The 19,597-nt window shown below is 41.5% G+C and overlaps 1 protein-coding gene across 1 annotated transcript; it reads left to right on the top strand.

Moving 5' to 3' along the window:
* The first annotated feature begins 675 nt into the window (after positions 1 to 675).
* On the top strand, positions 676 to 19,443 carry LOC111972681 (platelet-activating factor acetylhydrolase). The gene is made up of 11 exons (XM_023999710.2): positions 676 to 1,139; positions 1,643 to 1,770; positions 1,876 to 2,026; positions 2,206 to 2,299; positions 2,410 to 2,478; positions 7,952 to 8,126; positions 8,485 to 8,598; positions 14,832 to 14,923; positions 16,582 to 16,758; positions 18,376 to 18,524; positions 18,671 to 19,443. The coding sequence occupies exons 1-11, from the start codon at positions 1,070 to 1,072 to the stop codon at positions 18,760 to 18,762; spliced, it is 1,311 nt and encodes a 436-aa protein (XP_023855478.1). The 5' UTR covers positions 676 to 1,069; the 3' UTR covers positions 18,763 to 19,443.
* Positions 19,444 to 19,597: the final 154 nt, after the last annotated feature.

Here is a 19,597-nt window from a genome sequence, read left to right as displayed (position 1 = left end):
GAAATATTTTCTAATTTATTTAGAATATTAGGTAACATCCTTGAAAGGTATACATAGCAAATGATCAAAAAAGTATCTACAGTATTTGTCAAAATCGAACTTGTCTAATCGTGTAATATATACTTTTCAGTGTCTCTCTGGTTTTAGTTATTTACTTTTCTATGATATTTGCATATTGATCTGTACAATGTTTGTGTCATGCAATAAATATGCAAATATTCACAAAGCGATTGCCAAGCATACTATTATCACCGACAGAACAATGAGACAGATATTTCACCAGATGTATAAATGTGAAGCATCTGCATGGCGTTTCCACTCACTACCAAATATGATAGTTAGAGGAAATCCAGTGGCCTGCAGTGGGAGAAGATGGAACGAGATGGATTTTCGCCAAAATTCTGCACATTTTCTCATCGTCTAAACATTTGATCTCAATACAGTTTTCTGTTCCCAAAACTAGAATATGTTACGAACAGAGTGGACTGGTTTTGTAGACTTTACCTTTTGCCAAAGGTTTTAAAAATTACGTTGTTTAGGACGAGTGCAAAGGCCAATTGAGTTTTTGCACACGCGCACTTTACAGAGTAGACGTTCCCCAACAGAAATATGCAAATATAAAATTGTACGCGTCAATAGGATCTTGCTAGCTCGTGCTTGGCTCTGCCCACCTCCTTGCTTGTTCTGCCCACTATGACTCATTTGTTCCCGTTTAAAACGACAGGTTGTGGTGTATCTTGGTTTAGTGGTTTAGCTATACAGGCATCTTTGCTACTGCAGCAGACAGAAGCCATGAGTACACACGAGACCATGCTTTTTGAAGGCAGTCTGTAGCTAGCAAGTGCTAATGCTAAGCTAACCAGCTAGTAGCTACGTCAGTTGGTGCATCACTAGTCCCGATGTGTCTAACCCAACTCCTACTAAATGTGTGTCCACAGGCAGTGAATGTACTTAGGAAGCCACTCCCGAATGACATACTTTTAAACAGGTTTCACATGATAATGTTGACCTAGCTAGCTAGCATCCGGTACGTCTTTCTAACTAACTTTATCAGGCAACCTAGAGGTCGATGTTCGCAAATGGTGGACTCATACAGTTATTAGCTAAGAAGATTTATCAGTGGTCAAGGACAGGATCAGGTATGGATACGTTACTGAATTGAATCGAACTAATTTGTCATTTGTAGTTGTTAGCTTTAAAAGGAAAATAATATTATAAAAACTAAAGAGTTATAACTAGCATCACAAAGCTAACAAATCAACCTTTTAAACTTTTGGCATCTATCCATTCCTAGTTACTCATGATAGCTAACGTTAGTCAATTTCGTTCATACATTCTAACGTTAATTTATTAATGCCATGATCTAGCTGGTTGTAACTAAATCAGTCTTAACGTCGTGGCTAGTTAGTTAATGATTTATGTAATGTTTTAACTGTCAGCTATATATACACATTGAGGATCCAAAGACAGCTTGCTAGGTGCTGTCTTTCATAACATAATTTGACTTCATGCTCCTTTGTTGGGAAACTGTAGTCTCACATGTAATATACGAAGACTGTTGAAATACACTTCCTACGCCGTATCTACCATCTAGATATGTGCTTATTCATGCTGACTCACTGACATTCTAATGCGTTTACAGATCAGAGGTGCACATTGAGTCTCTTAGCAACTATGGGAAACTCCTGTAGCAACAACCTGGGAATCCCACCAGCAAAAGGGCCTAATGCAGTGGGATGTTCAGATTTCATGATGGATCACACTGTAGAGGTAAACAGTGTTGTTATTTTTGTCATTTTCCTACTAGCTAGGAAAAAGTATCTTTCCCAAATACCAAACCTACTGGTAACAATCATTTAAACTGTCTGTCACCAGGGAACATTCTTTAGGTTATACTATCCATGTGTAGCGTCCGACAATGCTGAAAAACCAGACTGGATCCCATGTAAAGGATATTTCTATGGGCTTGCAGACTTCCTGAAAATCAACAGAGGCCTGAGTGAAAAGATTTTCAATTACCTCTTTGGTAAATACTTTTATTCTATGTTACACATGACCATTTAGTTATTTTAGCTATAGTGATCCTGGAACATCAAAATCAGGTGGGCTAGATTTACAATGTTTTATGTAGTATACAGTAGAGGTTATTAAATCACAAACTGTGCTTGAGTCGTTATAACATGTTGTTTCTGGTGTTTTATAAAGGATCTTTTAAGATACCTGCTGCCCTGAATGGCTCATATAAACAAAATGGGAAGTATCCAGTAGTCATCTTCTCTCATGGACTTGGAGCTTTCAGGTACAAACAGAAGTTTATTGTTCACCTTACATGTACATTCGCCATTATATGGACATTATATTATGTTATTATATGGACATGATCTTATGCCTCACCTCTTTTCCTCCCAGAACTTTATATTCAGCCATATGCACAGAACTGGCCTCACAAGGCTTCATAGTAGCATCAGTGGAACACAGGTACTCCACACTCTCTACACACACACTGTAAACACAGTCTCTGTCCACTTCATTTATGAAAAGAGACTTTGAAAAGCGCTCCCTAATCTAATGGACAGAGGAAGGGAGGAGATTCCAGTCGACAGTTAATGTTCTTAAGCTAACAATGACATAGGACTCTCCATAAATACACAGACAGTCGCCCTCGTATAGGCAGCAGGCGTGAGCGGCCTGTCTGTTTATCTCAGGGTAGGAGTGGTACAATGGTACAAACTAGGTCATCACATTTTTATCAGTATGGACTGCTGGTACTATATGGATAGCATAATGGCTGGTCTGTGGCCTAACCCTGTCTGTCATGGGGTTATGGCCTAAAGCCCACCACAGCCTATACAGGTTAAGCTTGCTGCTGTGGACTTCTGTGAATTTCAGCGGCACTGAACTGGCTATTGTGTTGTGTTACTACACATTTGTGTTGTGTTAAAGATGCAGTTAAATATATTGTCACTCTTGCACCTAACAATGGAATGCAATGGAGCAGAATTGTCTGTTTTCTCTTTTCAAAACGGGTTCAATTGCTATTTTTTACCCTGTAGGCACCTGCAACTTACCACAGATCCGATATATTACACATAAACGAGAATCACTTGCCTCCAACCAAATTAATTTGAATTTTTAATAATTTAGTCTTGAAAGTTTTGGACTTTCAAGTGAAAAATCTCTATTTCAGTTAAGATTATTTTATTTTTTGTTCCTGTGCAGTTGTAAATCCAACAAATACACGTGTTAACACCAAACGTTTTATCAATCTGTATGAATCTGGTTGGTTTGTCAGCCGTTTTATCAATCTGTATGAATCTGATTGGTTTGTCAGCCGTTTTATCAATCTGTATGAATCTGGTTGGTTTGTCAGACGTTTTATCAATCTGTATGAATCTGRYTGGTTTGTCAGCTGTTTTATCAATCTGTATGAATCTGATTGGTTTGTCAGCCGTTTTATCAATCTGTATGAATCTGATTGGTTTGTCAGCCGTTTTATCAATCTGTATGAATCTGATTGGTTTGTCAGACGTTTTATCAATCTGATTGGTTTGTCAGCTGTTTTATCAATCTGTATGAGTCTGATTGGTTTTTCAGCCAAACGAGTGAGTGTGATAACGGAAGTGTTCATGATATATGTGTTAGGCTTCGATAGACAATCTCTGACTAATGTACAACATTACTGTTTATCGACTTTTAATATGTCATATTATATTTATGTATGTATGTATTAATGACATTTCTGTATATTTACACTTAATATGTCATATGATATGTATGTATTAATGACATTTCTGTTCATTTACCCTTAATATGTCATATTATATGTATGTACAGTACCAGTCAAAAGTTTGGACACACCTACTCATTCAAGGGTTTTTCCTTATTTTTACTATTTTCTACATTGTAGAATAATAGTGAAGACATCAAAACTTTGAAATAACACATATGGAATCATGTAGTAGTGTTCAACAAATCAAAATATATTTGATATTCTTCAAAGTATCCACCCTTTGCCTTGATGACAGCTTTGCACATGCTTGGGATTCTCCCAACCAGCTTCATGAGGTAGTCACCTGGAATGCATTTCAATTAACAGGCGTGCTTTGTAAAAAATAAAAATAAATAAAATAGTGGAATTTCTTTCCTTCTTAATGCGTTTGAGCCAATCAGTTGTTTTGTGACAAGGTAGGGTTGGTATACAGAAGATAGCCCTATTTGGTAAAATACCAAGTCCGTATTATGGCAAGAACAGCTCAAATAAGCAAAGCGAAACGACAGTCCATAATACTTTAAGACATGACGAACAGTCAATACGGAAAATTTCAAGAACTTTTAATGTTTCTTCAAGTGTAGTCACAAGAACCATCAAACGCTATGATGAAACTGGATCTCATGAGGACTGCCAAAGTAAAGGAAGACTCAGAGGTACCTCTGTTGCAGAGGATAAGCTCATTTTAGTTAACAGACACATCTCAACATCAACTGTTCAGAGGAGACTGCGTGAATCAGGCCTTCATGGTCGAATTGCTGCAAAGAAACCACTACTAAAGGACACCAATAAGAAGAGACCTGCTTGGGACAAGAAACATAAGCAATGGACGTTAGACCGGTGTAAATCTGTCCTTTGGTCTGATGAGTCCAAATGTGAGATTTTTGGTTCCAACCACCGTGTCTTTGTGAGATGCAGAGTAGGTGAACAGATGATCTCTACATGTTTTGTTCCCACCGTGAAGCATGGAGGAGGTGTGATGTTTGGGGGTGCTTTGCTGGTGACACTGTGATTTATTTAGAATTCAAGGCACACTTAACCAGCATGGCTACCACAGCATTCTGCAGCGATATGTCATCCCATCTGGTTTGCGCTTAGTGCGACTATCATTTGTTTTTCAACAGGACAATGACCCAACACCTCCAGGCTGTGTAAGGTCTATTTGACCAAGAAGGAGAGTGATGGAGTGCTGCAGCAGATGACCTGGCCTCCTCAATAACCTGACCTCAACCCAATTGAGATGGTTTGGGATGAGTTGGACCGCAGAGTGAAGGAAAAGCAGCCAAGTGCATAGCATATGTGGGAACTCCTTCAAGACTGTTGGAAAAGCATTCCTCATCAAATCAAATTGTATTAGTCACATGCGCCGAATACAACAGGTTTAGACCTTACAGTGAAATGCTTACTTACAAGCCCCTAACCAACAATGCAGTAAAAAAAGAAGAAAAAGAATAAGAAATTAAAGTAACAAGTAATTAAAGAGCAGCAGTAAAATAACAATAGCGAGACTATATACAGGGGGTACCAGTACAGAGTCAATGTGCGGGGGCACCGGTTAGTCAAGGTAGTTGAGGTAATATGTACATGTAGGTAGAGTTATTAAAGTGACTATGCATAGATGATAACAACCGAGAGTAGCAGCGGTGTAAAGGGGGAGGGGCATTGCAAATAGTCTGGGTGGCCATTTGATTATCTGTTCAGGAGTCTTATGGCTTGGGGGTAGAAGCTGTTTAGAAGCCTCTTGGACCTAGAGTTGGCACTCCAGTACAGCTTGTCTTGCGGTAGCAGAGAGAACAGTCTATGACTAGGGTGGCTTGTGTCTTTGACAATTTTTAGGGTCTTCTGACACCGCCTGGTATAGAGGTCCTAGATGGCAGGAAGCTTGGCCCCAGTGATGTACTGGGCCGTACACACTACCCTCGGTCGTGCCTTGCGGTTGGAGGCCGAGCAGTTGCCATACCAGGCAGTGATGCAACCAGTCAGGATGCTGTCGATGGTGCAGCTGTAGAACCTTTTGAGGATCTAAGGACCCATGCCAAATCTTTTCAGTCTCCTGAGGCGGGAATAGGTTTTGTCGTGCCCTCTTCACGACTTCACCACCACTGTTGTGTCATCGACAAACGTTAATATTGGTGTTGGAGTCGTGCCTGGCCGTGCAGTCGTGAATGTACAGGAGGGGACTGAGCACACACCCCTGAGGGGCCCCTGTGTTGATGATCAGTGTGGCAGATGTGTTGTTACCTACCCTTACCACCTGGGGGCGGCCCATCAGGAAGTCCAGGATCCAATTGCAGAGGGAGGTGTTTAGTCTCAAGGTCCTTAGCTTATTGATGAGCTTTGAGGGCACTATGGTGTTGAACACTGAGCTGTAGTCGATCAATAGCATTCTCACATAGGTGTTCCTTTTGTCCAGGTGGGAAAGGGCAGTGTGGAGTGCAATAGAGATTGCATCATCTGGGGATCTGTTAGGGCGGTATGCAAATTGGAGTTAATATAGGGTTTCTGGGATGATGGTGTTGATGTGAGCCATGACCAGCCTTTCAAAGCACTTCATGGCTACAGATGTGAGTGCTACGGGTCGGTAGTCATTTAGGCAGGTTACCTTAGAGTTCTTTGGTGGTCTACTTAAAACATGTAGGTATTACAGACTCGGACAGGGCGATGTTAAAAATGTCAGCGCATGCTCGCAGTACACTTCCTGGTAATCCTGCGGCCTTGTGAATGTTGACCTGTTTAAAGGTCTAACTCACATCGGCTGCGGAGAGCGTGATCACACAGTCTTCCGGAACAGCTGGTACTCTCATGCATGTTTTAGTGTTATTTGCCTCGAAGCGAGCATAGAAATAGTTTATCTCGTCTGGTAGGCTCGTGTCAATGGGCAGCTCTTGGCTGTGCTTCTCTTTTGTAGTCTGTAATGGTTTGCAAGCCCTGCCACATCCGACGAGTGTCAGAGCCGGTGTAGTACGATTTGATCTTAGTCCTGTATTGATGCTTTGCCTTTGATGGTTCGTCGGAGGGCATAGCAGGATTTCTTATTAGCTTCCGGGTTAGAGTCCCGCTCCTTGAAAGCGGCAGCTCTACCCATACTCTATCCATGGCTTCTGTTTGGGGTATGTACGTACAGTCACTGTGGGGACGACGTCATCGATGCACTTATTGATGAAGCCAATGACTGATGTCGTGTACTCCTCAATGCCATCGGAGGAATCCCGGAACATATTCCAGTCTGTGCTAGAAAAACAGTCCTGTAGCTTAGCATCTGCTTCATCTGACCACTTTTTCATAGAGCGAGTCACTGGTGCTTCCTGCTTTAATTTTAGCTTGTAAGCAGGAATCAGGAGCATAGAATTATGGTCAGATTTGCCAAATGGAGGGCGAGGGAGAGATTTGTATGCATCTCTGTGTGTGGAGTAAAGATGGTCCATAGTTTTTTCCCTCTGGTTGCACATTTAACATGCTGATAGAAATTTGGTAAGAAGGATTTAAGTTTCCCTGCATTAAAGTCCTAGGCTACTAGGTGCGCCGCCTCTGAATGAGCGTTTTCCTGTTTGCTTATGATGAAATACAGCTCATTCAATGTGGTCTTAGTGCCAGCATCAGTCTGTGGTGGTATGTAGACAGCTACGAAAAATACAGATGAAAACTCCAGGTAGATAGTGTGGTCTACAGCTTATCATGAGATACTCTACCTCAGGCAGCAAAACCTCAAGACTTCCTTAGCTATCGTGCATGAAGCTTTTTGAGAGAATGCCAAGAGCGTGCAAAGCTGTCATCAAGGCAAAGGGTGGCTACTTTGAAGAATCTCAAATATAAAATATATTTAGATTTGTTTCACTTTTTTGGTTACTACATGATTCCATATGTGTTATTTCATAGTTTTGATCTCTTCACTATTATTCTACAATGTAGAAAGTAGTACAAATAAAGAAAAACCCTTGAATGAGTAGGTGTCTTAACTTTTGACTGGTACTGTATGTATGTCATTACTGTTTATTTACACTTAATATGTAATATTATACATGTACTCAAAGTTTTCCTATATCCTATTCATTAAAGCAGACTTGTGTATTTTTTAAAAGAAAACACTTTTTTCAGATCTCTGTCAGCATTGTACAACAACCGAAAGGATATAATGTCAGTACTGGTGCCGCTGAACGATAGCTATTTGGTGTTTTCCTCTAGGGATGAATCTGCCTCTGCGACATACTTCTACCATCAAAAGCCTCAAGAGCCTGAGAAAGATAAGGCTTCGCCGCTTAAACCCAACCCTGAGGCCCCAGAGAACCTGGTAGAGGAATGGATGTACTACCGATCTCTGAAACCAGGCGAGAGTGAATTCCCCCTTAGGAATAAACAGGTACACATTGAATATGTCACATACAGTGTAATCATGTGTAGACCCTTTTATCGGCGTGTCTGAGCCATTCCTCAGGACCATACCTTTGAGTAATACATTTGTTTTATGAATGTGATATCACTACTGCCATAACATGGAATATTGCATTTGTATTATATTTTTACATTTTAGTCATTTAGAAGATGCTTTTATCCAGATACTGGTCCCCTGTGGGAATCAAACCCACAATACTGGTGTTGCAAGCACCATGCTCTACCAACTGAGCCACACTGGACATATTACTCCGCATTGCATTCTGTTAGGAATACAATTTCATGTGTTTGAGAACTAAGCATAATATTGAAGTGTCTATTTCTAGGTGAAACAGCGAGCTGACGAGTGCATAAAGGCTTTGGATACACTCATCCAAATCAACTCAGGAAAAACGATGGAGAACGTGCTTCAGACAGAGTTTGACTGGACCACTTTGGAGGTGAATATTTTATGTCTCAAATGAAACAATCAGTGACCAGCGGCTTTTGCACCCTTTTGTGTTCTCTGCCGCTGAGAATGGCTGAATTAACTGCTTTTAGACAATACTCTGCCTACTCACAACATCACTTGAACCCTTTATGTAGAGCAGGTGTTGCCAAACTGGGGTAAGCGAAATTCCGTCGGGTGTACGCCAAATAAAAATATAATTCCCATTTAAAAAATTCAAACAGTCCATTTATATTTTCCAACGGGGCTATACATTTGGGTGAGTTTTCTTTCCGCCCAAGTAGCCTTGTTTCACAGCCAAAATAAAATTAAACCATCTAGTGTTCAACGAAATAACAACACAATGTCAAATACAGGTAGCCTAGTCAAATAATTAACATCCAATCATATTAACCGTTACTCTCTCGCGGGAATTCCACTAACGGTCCGTATGTAGCCAAACGTAGCTGCTGCTCATTCCGTTTGCTCAAAAATTGATAAATGGTTAAGAAAAGTAAGGCCCGCATCCATAGAGACATACCAGCTCTACTGGTAGTACTGCTACTACAAGCAGTACTACATCTGCACCTGTCGAGGACACAAGTTGTTCTGCTTCCACGAGCCCATCCAATGCTAGCATCAGTAATTCTACATTTGTTGTTAGCCCAGCTAGCATGGACACTGACAGTTGTGAATCTGATGCAGCCGAAGAGCTACTGCCCCCTTACCCGGGAAAGCACCGAACAACAGACAGGGACGTTGGACTATCGAAGAGGTGCAAATATGATGAGAACTATATTGATTTGGGGTTCACTTATATTGGGAGTAGTGTCTTTCCTCAGCCACAGTGTGTTGTATGTGCAAAAGTACTATCTCACAACTCAATGAAACCTTCACTCTTGCACAGACATTTAGAAACAAAACATGCCAATTTGAAAAATAAGCCACAGGAGTTTTTTGAGCGAGAATTAAGACGCCTTTCGAGTAGTGAGACATGTATAAAAGCAACAGATACCATTATATACCAGATACCATAGGTGCTAGAAGAGTATTATATGGTGAGCTACCGAGTGGCTAGGACAGGCAAGCCCCATACAATTGTGGAGGACTTAATTCTTCCTGCTGCCGCGAATATGGCTAAGACAATCCTGGGGGAAAAGGCTAAAAACTATACTGACAATGCCTTCATCAAACAACACTTTTTCACGACGCGTCAGTGACATGGCAGGAGATGTTTTGAAACAATTATTATTTTGCATACAAGCCAGTGAATTCTATGCGTTACAGATGGATGAGTCAACAGATGTGGCGGGCCTGGCTTAGCTCCTGGTATATGTCCGTTACTTTTATGGGGGGGTCAATTAAGGAAGACATCCTCTTCTTCAAACCACTGGAAACCAGGACTACAGGAGAGGGTACTGGACAGCTTTGTGACATCAAATGGACTTTGAAGGTCAAGATGTGTTGGTATCTGTACTGATGGCAGGGAGACATAGCGGAGTGGTAACGTGCGTGCAAGCAGTTGCTTCTGACGCCACTTGGGTACACTGCAGCATCCACCGAGAGGCTCTTGCTGCCAAAGGATTGCATGACAGCTTGAAAGACGTTTTGGACACTACAGTGAAAATGGTTAACTTTGTTAAAGCAAGGCCCCTGAACTCTCATGTATTTTCTGCACTATGCAATGATATGGGCAGCGACCATGTAACGCTTTTACAACATACAGAAGTGAGCTGGTTATCAAGGGGCAAAGTATTGACACATTATTTTTAAATTGAGAGACGAGCTTAAAGTTTTCTTGACTGACCATCATTTTCACTTGTCTGACCGCTTGCATGATGATGAGTTTCTCACACGACTGGCCTATCTGGTTGATGTTTTTTCTCGCCTGAATGATCTGAATCTAAGATTACAGGGACTCTCCGCAACTATATTACATGTGCGGGACACAGTTGAGGCTATGATTAAGAAGTTGGAGCTCTTCTCTGTCTGCATTAACAAGGACAAACACAGGTCTTTCCATTGTATGATTTTTTGTGTGGAAATGAACTCAAGCTTATGGACAATGTCAAATGTGATACAGCGAAGCACCTGAGTGAGGCGGTGCTCAATATTGCAGGTACTTTCCCGAAATGGACACACAAACAACTGGATTCGTTATCCCTTTCATGCCCTGCCTCCAGTCCACTTAGCGATATTCGAACAAGAGAGCCTCATCGAAATTCCAACTAGCGGTTTTGTGAAAATTGAATTGAATCAGAAGCCACTGACAGATTTTTGGATTGGGCTGTCTTCAAGAGTATCCTGCCTTGGCAAATCGCGCTGTTAAGACACTGATGCCCTTTGCAACCACATACCTATGTGAGAGTTGTTCTCGGCCCTCACTAGCATGAAAAATAAATACACACAACAAACTGTGTGTGGAAAATGATTTAAGACTGAGACTCTCTCCAATACAACCTAACATTGCAGAGTTACAGTTGAAGTTGGAAGTTTACATACACTAGGTTGGAGTCATTAAAACTCATTTTTCAACCACTCCACAAATTTCTTGTTAACAAACTATAGTTTTGGCAAGTCGGTTAGGACATCTACTTTGTGCATGACACAAGTAATTTTTCCAACAATTGTTTACAGACAGATTATTTCACTTATAATTCACTGTATCACAATTCCAGTGGGTCAGAAGTTTACATGCGCTAAGTTGACTGTGCCTTTAAACAGCTTGGGAAATTCCAGAAAAATGATGCCATAGCTTTAGAAGCTTTCATATGCTAATTGACATAATTTGAGTCAATTGGAGGTGTACCTGTGGATGTATTTCAAGGCCTACCTTCAAACTCAGTGCCTCTTTGCGCGACATCATGGGGAAGAAAAAAAAATCAGCTAAGACCTCTGAAAAACAATTGTAGACCCCCACAAGTCTGGTTCATCCTTGGGAACAATTTCCAAACGTCTGAAGGTACCACGTTCATCTGTACAAACAGTAGTACGCAAGTATAAACACCATGGGCCACGCAGCCCGCACTACCGCTCAGGAAGAGACGTGTTCTGTCTCCTAGAGATGAACGTACTTTGGTGCGAAAAGTGCAAATCAATCCCAGAACAACAGCAAAGAACCTTGTGAAGATGCTGGGAGAAACAGGTACAAAAGTACTCTATATCCACAGTGAAACGAGTCCTATATCGACACAACCTGAAAGGCCGCTCAGCAAGGAAGAAGCCACTGCTCCAAAACCGCCATTAAAAAAGCCAGACTACGGTTTGCAACTGTACATGGGACAAAGATCGTACTTTTTGGAGAAATGTCCTCTGGTCTGATGAACAAAAATAGAACTGTTTGGCCATAATGACCATTGTTATGTTTGGAGGAAAAATGGGGAGGCTTGCAAGCCAAAGAACACCATCCCAACCGTGAAGCACGGGGGTGGCAGCATCATGTTGTTTGGGTGCTTTGCTGCAGGAGGGACTGGTGCACTTCACAAAATAGATGGCATCATGCGGATGGAAAATTATGATTGAATATATTGTAGCAACATCTCAAGACATCAGTCAGGAAGTTAAAGCTTGTCGCAAATGGGTCTTCCAAATAGACAATGACCCAAGCATACTTCCAAAGTTGTGACAAAATGGCTTAAGGACAACAAAGTCAAGGTATTGGAGTGACCATCACAAAGCCCTGACCTCAATCCTATAGAAGATTTGTGGGCAGAACTGAAAAGGTGCACACGCAAGGAGGCCTAGAAACCTGAACTCAGTTACACCATCTCTGTCAGGAGGAATGGGCGAATTCACCCAACTTATTGTGGGAAGCTTGTGAAGGCTACCCGAAATGTTTGACCCAAGTTGAACAATTTAAAGGCAATGCTATCGAATACTAATTGAGTGCATGTAAACTTCTGACCCACTGGGAATGTGATGAAAGAAATAAAAGCTGAAATAAATAATTCTCCGTACAATTATTCTGACATTTCACATTCTTAAAATAAAGTGGTGATCATAACGGACCTAAGAACAGGGAATTTTTACTAGGATTGAATGTCAAAATTGTGAAAAACTGAGTTTAAATGTACACTGGTCAAAAAAATAAAGGGAACACTTAAACAACCACAATGTAACTCAAGTCAATCACACTTCTGTGAAATCAAACTGTCCACTTAGGAAGCAACACTGATTGACAATAAATGTCACATGCTGTTGTGCAAATGGAATAGACAACAGGTGGAAATTATAGGCAATTAGCAAGACACCCTCAATAAAGGAGTGGTTCTGCAGGTGGTGACCACAGACCACTTCTCAGTTCCTATGCTTCCTGCTGATGTTTTGGTCACTTTTGAATGCTGGCGGTGCTTTCACTCTAGTGGTAGCATGAGACGGAGTCAACAACCCACACAAGTGGCTCAGGTAGTGCAGCTCATCCAGGATGGCACATCAATGCGAGCTGTGGCAAGAAGGTTTGCTGTGTCTGTCAGCGTAGTGTCCAGAGCATGGAGCGCTACCAGGAGACAGGCCAGTACATCAGGAGACGTGGAGGAGGCCGTAGGAGGGCAACAACCCAGCAGCAGGACCACTACCTCCGCCTTTGTGCAAGGAGGAGCACTGCCAGAGCCCTGCAAAATGACCTCCAGCAGGCCACAAATGTGCATGTGTCTGCTCAAACGGTCAGAAACAGACTCCATGAGGGTGGTATGAGGCCCGACGTCCACAGGTGGGGGTTGTTGCTTACAGCCCAACACCGTGCAGGACGTTTGGCATTTGCCAGAGAACACCAAGATTGGCAGATTGGCAAATTCGCCACTGGCGCCCCTGTGCTCTTCACAGATGAAAGCGGTTCACACTGAGCACGTGACAGAGTCTGGAGACGCCGTGGAGAACGTTCTGCTGCCTGCAACATCCTCCAGCATAACCGGTTTGGCGGTGGTCAGTCATGGGTGTGGGGGTGGCATTTCTTTGGGGGCCCCACAGCCCTCCATGTGCTCGCCAGAGGTAGCCTGACTGCCATTAGGTACCGAGATGAGATCCTCAGACCCCTTGTGAGACCATATGCTGGTGCGGTTGGCCCTGGGTCCTCCTAATGCAAGACAATGCTAGACCTCATGTGGCTGGAGTGTGTCAGCAGTTCCTGCAAGAGGAAGGCATTGATGCTATGGACTGGCCCGCCCGTTCCCCAGACCTGAATCCAATTGAGCACATCTGGGACATCATGTCTCGCTCCATCCACCAACGCCACGTTGCACCACAGACTGTCCAGGAGTTGGCGGATGCTTTAGTCCAGGTCTGGGAGGAGATCCCTCAGGAGACCATCCGCCACCTCATCAGAGCATGCCCAGGCGTTGTAGGGAGGTCATACAGGCACGTGGAGGCCACACACACTACTGAGCCTCATTTTGACCTTGTTTTAAGGACATTACATCAAAGTTGGATCAGCCTGTAGTGTGGTTTTCCACTTTAATTTTGAATTTTGACTCCATGGGTTGATAAATTTGATTTCCATTGATCATTTTTGTGTGATTTTGTTGTCAGCACATTCAACTATGTAAAGAAAAAAGTATTTAATAAGAATATTTCATTCATTCAGATCTAGGATGTGTTATTTTAGTGTTCCCTTTATTTTTTTGAGCAGTGTATTTGGCTAAGGTGTATGTAAACTTCTGACTTCAACTGTATGTGCAACCTTTCAAACACACCCTTCTCATTAACCTGTGGTGAGTTATTCACAATTTTCGATGAACAAATAAAGTTTTATATTCAAGATGGCTAAATAAAGAGCAAAATGATTGCTTATTATTATTATTTGTGCCCTGGTCCTATAAGAGCTCTTTGTCACTTCCTATGAGCTGGGTTGTGACAAAAACTCAGTCATTGTTATGTTTAATAAATGTATTGTATAGTGTGTGTGTGTGTGGCAGGCTTACAATGATGGCAAAAACAACATTTGAGAGTGCGCTGACCCTACGCAGCTGGAGGTTGAATGTTTGAAGGGGTACGGGACTATAAAAAGTTTGGGAACCACTGATGTAGAGCAAACTAAAGAAACAGAAACTGTTTTTAATTTGTTGAATGACAGTTTTGATAACTGTTGTGACATATTCCTCCACATTGGATAATTAACAGGCCCTACAAGTTGTGCATGTTGGCTGAAAGTTCGATTGGTATTCAGTCAATTTGTGTTCAAACTTTTAGTACGATTACCTTTTCTGCTGTTTGAATCAAATCCAGTGTTACTGTATCTTCCCTCTTTCCCAGAACTCTATGGACTTGTGCCGGATAGCGGTGATGGGCCATTCTTTTGGGGGAGCAACAGTGATAGAAGCCCTCTGCAAAGACGTCAACTTCAAGTAAGAGTTACCCCTCTCAATTTCATCACATTCAAAGTCGCTTCAGTTTTCACATTTTCATAACATTTTCCTCTCTACTAAAGTCTAATCAATTTTATCAAATGGCACATTAAGGTGAGATGGTTCAAAATGTTTCCTTGGAACATGGTGCTTGAATCAAATCAAATTGTATTTGTCACACGCACAGTGTAGACTTTATCGTGAATTACTTACGATCCTTTTCCCAACAATGCAGTTAAAAAGTAAGAGAATTAACAAATAGATAAAAGTAAATAGTAACACAATTAAACACCAGAGTTGTGAGTTTGATTCCCCCACAGCCCCATATTTTATACTGAAAATAATACACACTATACAGTGTCGCTTTGTATAAAAATATCTACTAAATTAGTGTTTCTTAAACCTCAATGTGATTTTGCAGACCAGTCCCCTGTCGTGGAAATTCAACACCTTGTCGTGGAAATTACCACCAGGGACACCTGAAATCAATCTTGAAGGAATCATTGTTTATTAACAGCAAGCTGGAGAGGTCACAGTCAACCTTAGATGCATAAAGTACCGGTTTGAAGTGAGCTCTGTGGGCGCAGTCCTGTTTGTTCTCTTATATACTGCTGACACAGACATGTTATATTTGCATGGTTCATAGGGTTGGTTCCTGCATGTGTCTGGCACTGTCTCCTATCTTAAAGAACATATTCTGGCCATTCTGACAGATGGTTCTAAGGAGGGGGTGATGTCACCTCTCATATCTTTACCAAGCACAGGCAGGAACCAAGGATTTTTTATGACACGAAAAACAAGATGAACATTTTCAAGGATGTCTCTTCAAACAATAACATTTTTCCATCACATCCCTCAGATGGTTGTTGGCGTACATCAATTAAGTCTGTTTTTCTAGTGCTGGAGATGTACCTAGCTCTCTTGCTAAATTAACCCAGTGGCGTAAAGTACTTAAATAGAAATACTTTACAGTACTACTTAAGTAGCTTTTTTGGGTATCTGTACTTTACTTTACTATTTATATTTTTGACTACTTTTACTTTTACTTCACTACATTCCTAAAGAAAATAATGTTCTTTTTACTCGCTACATTTTCCTTGACACACAAAAGACTCGTTACATTTTGAATGCTTAGCAGGGCAGGAAAATGGTCCAATTCATGCACTTATCAAGAGAACATCCCTGGTCCTCCCTACTGCCTCTGATCTGGCAGACTCACTAAACACAAATGCTTCGTTTGTAAATTGTGTATGAGTGTTGTAGTGCCCATTGCTATCCGTACATTTTTAAAACAAGAAAAGGGTGCCGTCTGCTTTGCTTAATATAAGAAATTTGAAATGATTTATACTTTTACTTTTGATACTTAAGTATATTTAGAACCAAATACTTTTAGACATTTACTTGAGTAACTTTTTATTAACGTGTCTATACTTTTACTTAAGTATGACAATAGGGTACTTTTTCAACCACTGAAATTACCATAATATAATATTGTAGCGACCTTAACATAACACCTAGAAACCTCGTCAAGCGGTTCAGATCTCTTGGCGTAACAGATAAGATGTTGGGTTGACAGTTGCTGGACCCAGGTTCGAGTCCTGGTTGGGGCACCCCCCGAACTCACAATATTATTTGTATATTTATGTTGATCTCCTCAGGTGTGGCATTGCCCTGGACGCATGGATGTTCCCCCTGGATGAAGAGATCTATGTCAGGGTAAAGCAGCCGATCTTCTTCATTAACTCTGAGAAGTTCCAGTGGGCCGGGAACATCAGTCGCATGAGGAAACTGGACTCCTCCTCCACCTCCATGCAGAGGAAAATGATCACCATCAAGTATGGAAAGAAAATACATTCACTGTTACTGAGATGACAATGTGAAAGATGATAGATTAGTAGATTTTGTTTCCACACCTATAGACTGGTTGGTTGTTTAGCAACAAAACCGATCCGTGCGCAACTATGGGGCAAAAAAGACACAGTTAGCTTAAATTGTTGTAAGCTATCTTTGGTCTCCAATGTTTATTGAAAACATAAATAAATTTGCACCGTCTAAAATACATCGTACAATTGTTGGTTAGCTAGCTAGCAATTTTTTGCCATTTAGCGCTGTGGTTCCCTTTTGATTAGCCATTAGCATTAACATGAAATCAGTCAAAACAAGAGAAGGTATCAAGAACAAGATGAAATGAGCCACTTTCTTGTCATTCTTGCGAGTAATCTGGCTGTCCAGAATCACAACAACCTCTCCCTCAACGTGATCAAGACAAGGGAGATGATTGTGGACTACAGGAAAAGGAGGACCGAGCACGCCCCCATTCTCATCGACGGGGCTGTAGTGGAGCATGTTGAGAGCTAAGACAGTCGTGAAGAGGGCACGACAAAGCCTATTCCCCTCAGGAGACTGAAAGGTTTGTCATGGGTCCTCAGATCTTCAAAAGGTTCTACAGCTGCATCATCAAGATTATCTTGACTGGTTGCATCACTGCCTGGTATGGCAACCGCTCAGCCTTCCGACTGCAAGGTACTACAGAGCGTAGTACGTACGGCCCAGTACATCACTGGGGCCAAGCTTCCTGCCATCCAGGACCTCTATACCAGGTGGTGTCAGAGGAAGGCCCTAAAAATTGTCAACGACTCCAGCCACCCTAGTCACAGACTGTTCTCTCTGCTACCGCACGGCAAGTGGTACCGGAGCGCCAAGTCTAGGTCCAAAAGGCTTCTTAACAGCTTCTACCCCCAAGCCATAAGACTCTTGAACTAATTATCAAAGGCCCCTCTTTTCCGCTGCAGCTACTCTGTTTATTATCTATGCATAGTCACTTTAACTCTACCTGCATGTACATATTACCTCAATTACCCGGTGTCCCGGACATTGACTCTGTACCGGTACCCCCTGTATATAGCCTCGCTATTGTTATTTTACTGCTGCTCTTATTTATTTTTTACTTAACACTTTTTTTCGTAACTTCTTAAAGCATTGTTGGTTAAGGGCTTGTAAGTAAGCATTTCACTGTAAGGTCTACATCTCTTGTATTTGGCGCATGTGACAAATCAAATTTGACTCCTGTCCCATGGAAGCACGCACATCGTTTTTGTGATGTTGTCGGCTCAGCCCTCTCTTTGGTCCAGTTGAGTTGTGCAAGCGAACAAACTTACAATGCCACTTCCTGATTTTGAAACCAGTATGGGTACAATAAATACCTGTTTATTGCCTTCCAAGGAGGATCTTCTTTTCACTCTTTAAATGGTTTCAGTTCACCATTCAAAGAACACAGTTGCCTCAATTGTTATGTGAGGGGCACATGACATTAAAAAAATATATATTCTGTAGCTGACCCTGGCATCCAACTTCTGTGTGTTTCTCAGGGGGTTGGGTTAAGAATTGTTTTATTTGATCTGAAAATGACAATGGACACTTGAGTAATCTTATATTCTCTTCTTCCCGCACAGGGGAACTGTTCACCAGAGCTTCCCAGACTTCACCTTCCTGACTGGCAACTGGATAGGGAAGATCCTGAAGCTGAAAGGAGAGCTCGACCCTCAGGTCGGCATCGATCTCTGTAATAGAGCATCGCTAGCATTCCTGCAGAGACATCTAGGTAAGGATCTGTACAGAGTTCATTTGATTTGTAAACAAGGGTTGGTTGGTTCAACAGACATGTCCAAATGGCATTCTGTGTGCGGAAGCTTTTTTTCAATTTGATAAAACAGGAATGTGTCCAACGGGTTTACCTTTGTTTTGCAGGTTTAGATAAAGACTTCAATCAATGGGACCATCTAATAGAGGGCAAGGACCACAACCTCATTCCAGGCACCAATGTTACTGAAATATCTTAGTTCAGTTCCATCTGCGCTATGGACCTCAGAGGGATGCATGGTTTCCAGCCAATTCCACAAACTCAAAGTGCCAATATTTATTGCACTGAGCCTTGAATGTAGTTTCAATCATGGATATGTCAAATAGAGCACAGTGATTTCTACTACAGTCAGTCTTCACCAGTACCAAATTATGATTGCTTGGAGGTATACTGTATCTGCAAGTAATGTCAAGCTATACGGTTTTGTAGGAACACTGCACTCAACAGTATCTTTGTACCTGAACTAATTATGGTTGTAGTGTATAACATTTTACACCTGTATGGGATATTAAGTCAATTTGAAAAGGCAGGAGTCTTCCAAGACATGACCCCTAGATGGTTAATTTATGTATCTAGCATGATTGCACAGAATGTAGCAAAATACTAGTCACAAAGATGAGATGTTTGATTCCTTTGAACCAGTGCCATAAATGTGCCTTAATCTACCTGTATTTCCATATTCATTAGGCACTAAAACAACCTGAACTTGTCCAATGAGGAACACACATTTCAGTTCTGTTTGGCACACAAATACAGCCCTGGATCACTCAAACGTATCAACTTCATTTCCATGTGTTTCAATTCTGAAATATTTTAATTTGTACACTACTGTAATCAATGCATCTGATTTGTATACAACTATAAATGATGGATACTGTGAGTCCTTGATCAATTTTTCTGTGGGGAGAAACAACCATAATGGCCTATGTGAAGATTATGAACCATCTCTGTAGTAATGTTCTGGAATGTCATCAAATAATGCAAACAGCATTGACACTAGACTGCTGAGGACATTGTAGTAGTGGTGGAGTGAC

This window comes from Salvelinus sp. IW2-2015, linkage group LG14 (assembly GCF_002910315.2).
Source record: "Salvelinus sp. IW2-2015 linkage group LG14, ASM291031v2, whole genome shotgun sequence".
In the NCBI taxonomy this organism is placed as follows: domain Eukaryota; kingdom Metazoa; phylum Chordata; class Actinopteri; order Salmoniformes; family Salmonidae; genus Salvelinus; species Salvelinus sp. IW2-2015.
Note: the sequence above shows the minus strand (reverse complement) of the source record. Positions and strands in the feature narration are given on the sequence as shown.

Bases quoted from the DNA above. Each gene is read 5' to 3' on its own strand.
- LOC111972681 (XM_023999710.2), top strand. From the start codon at position 1,070: ATGTTCGCAAATGGTGGACTCATACAGTTATTAGCTAAGAAGATTTAT. The intron at 2,027-2,205 runs GTAAATACTTTT...TGTTTTATAAAG, and splicing joins GATTTTCAATTACCTCTTTG to GATCTTTTAAGATACCTGCT. The intron at 8,599-14,831 runs GTGAATATTTTA...CCTCTTTCCCAG, and splicing joins TTGACTGGACCACTTTGGAG to AACTCTATGGACTTGTGCCG.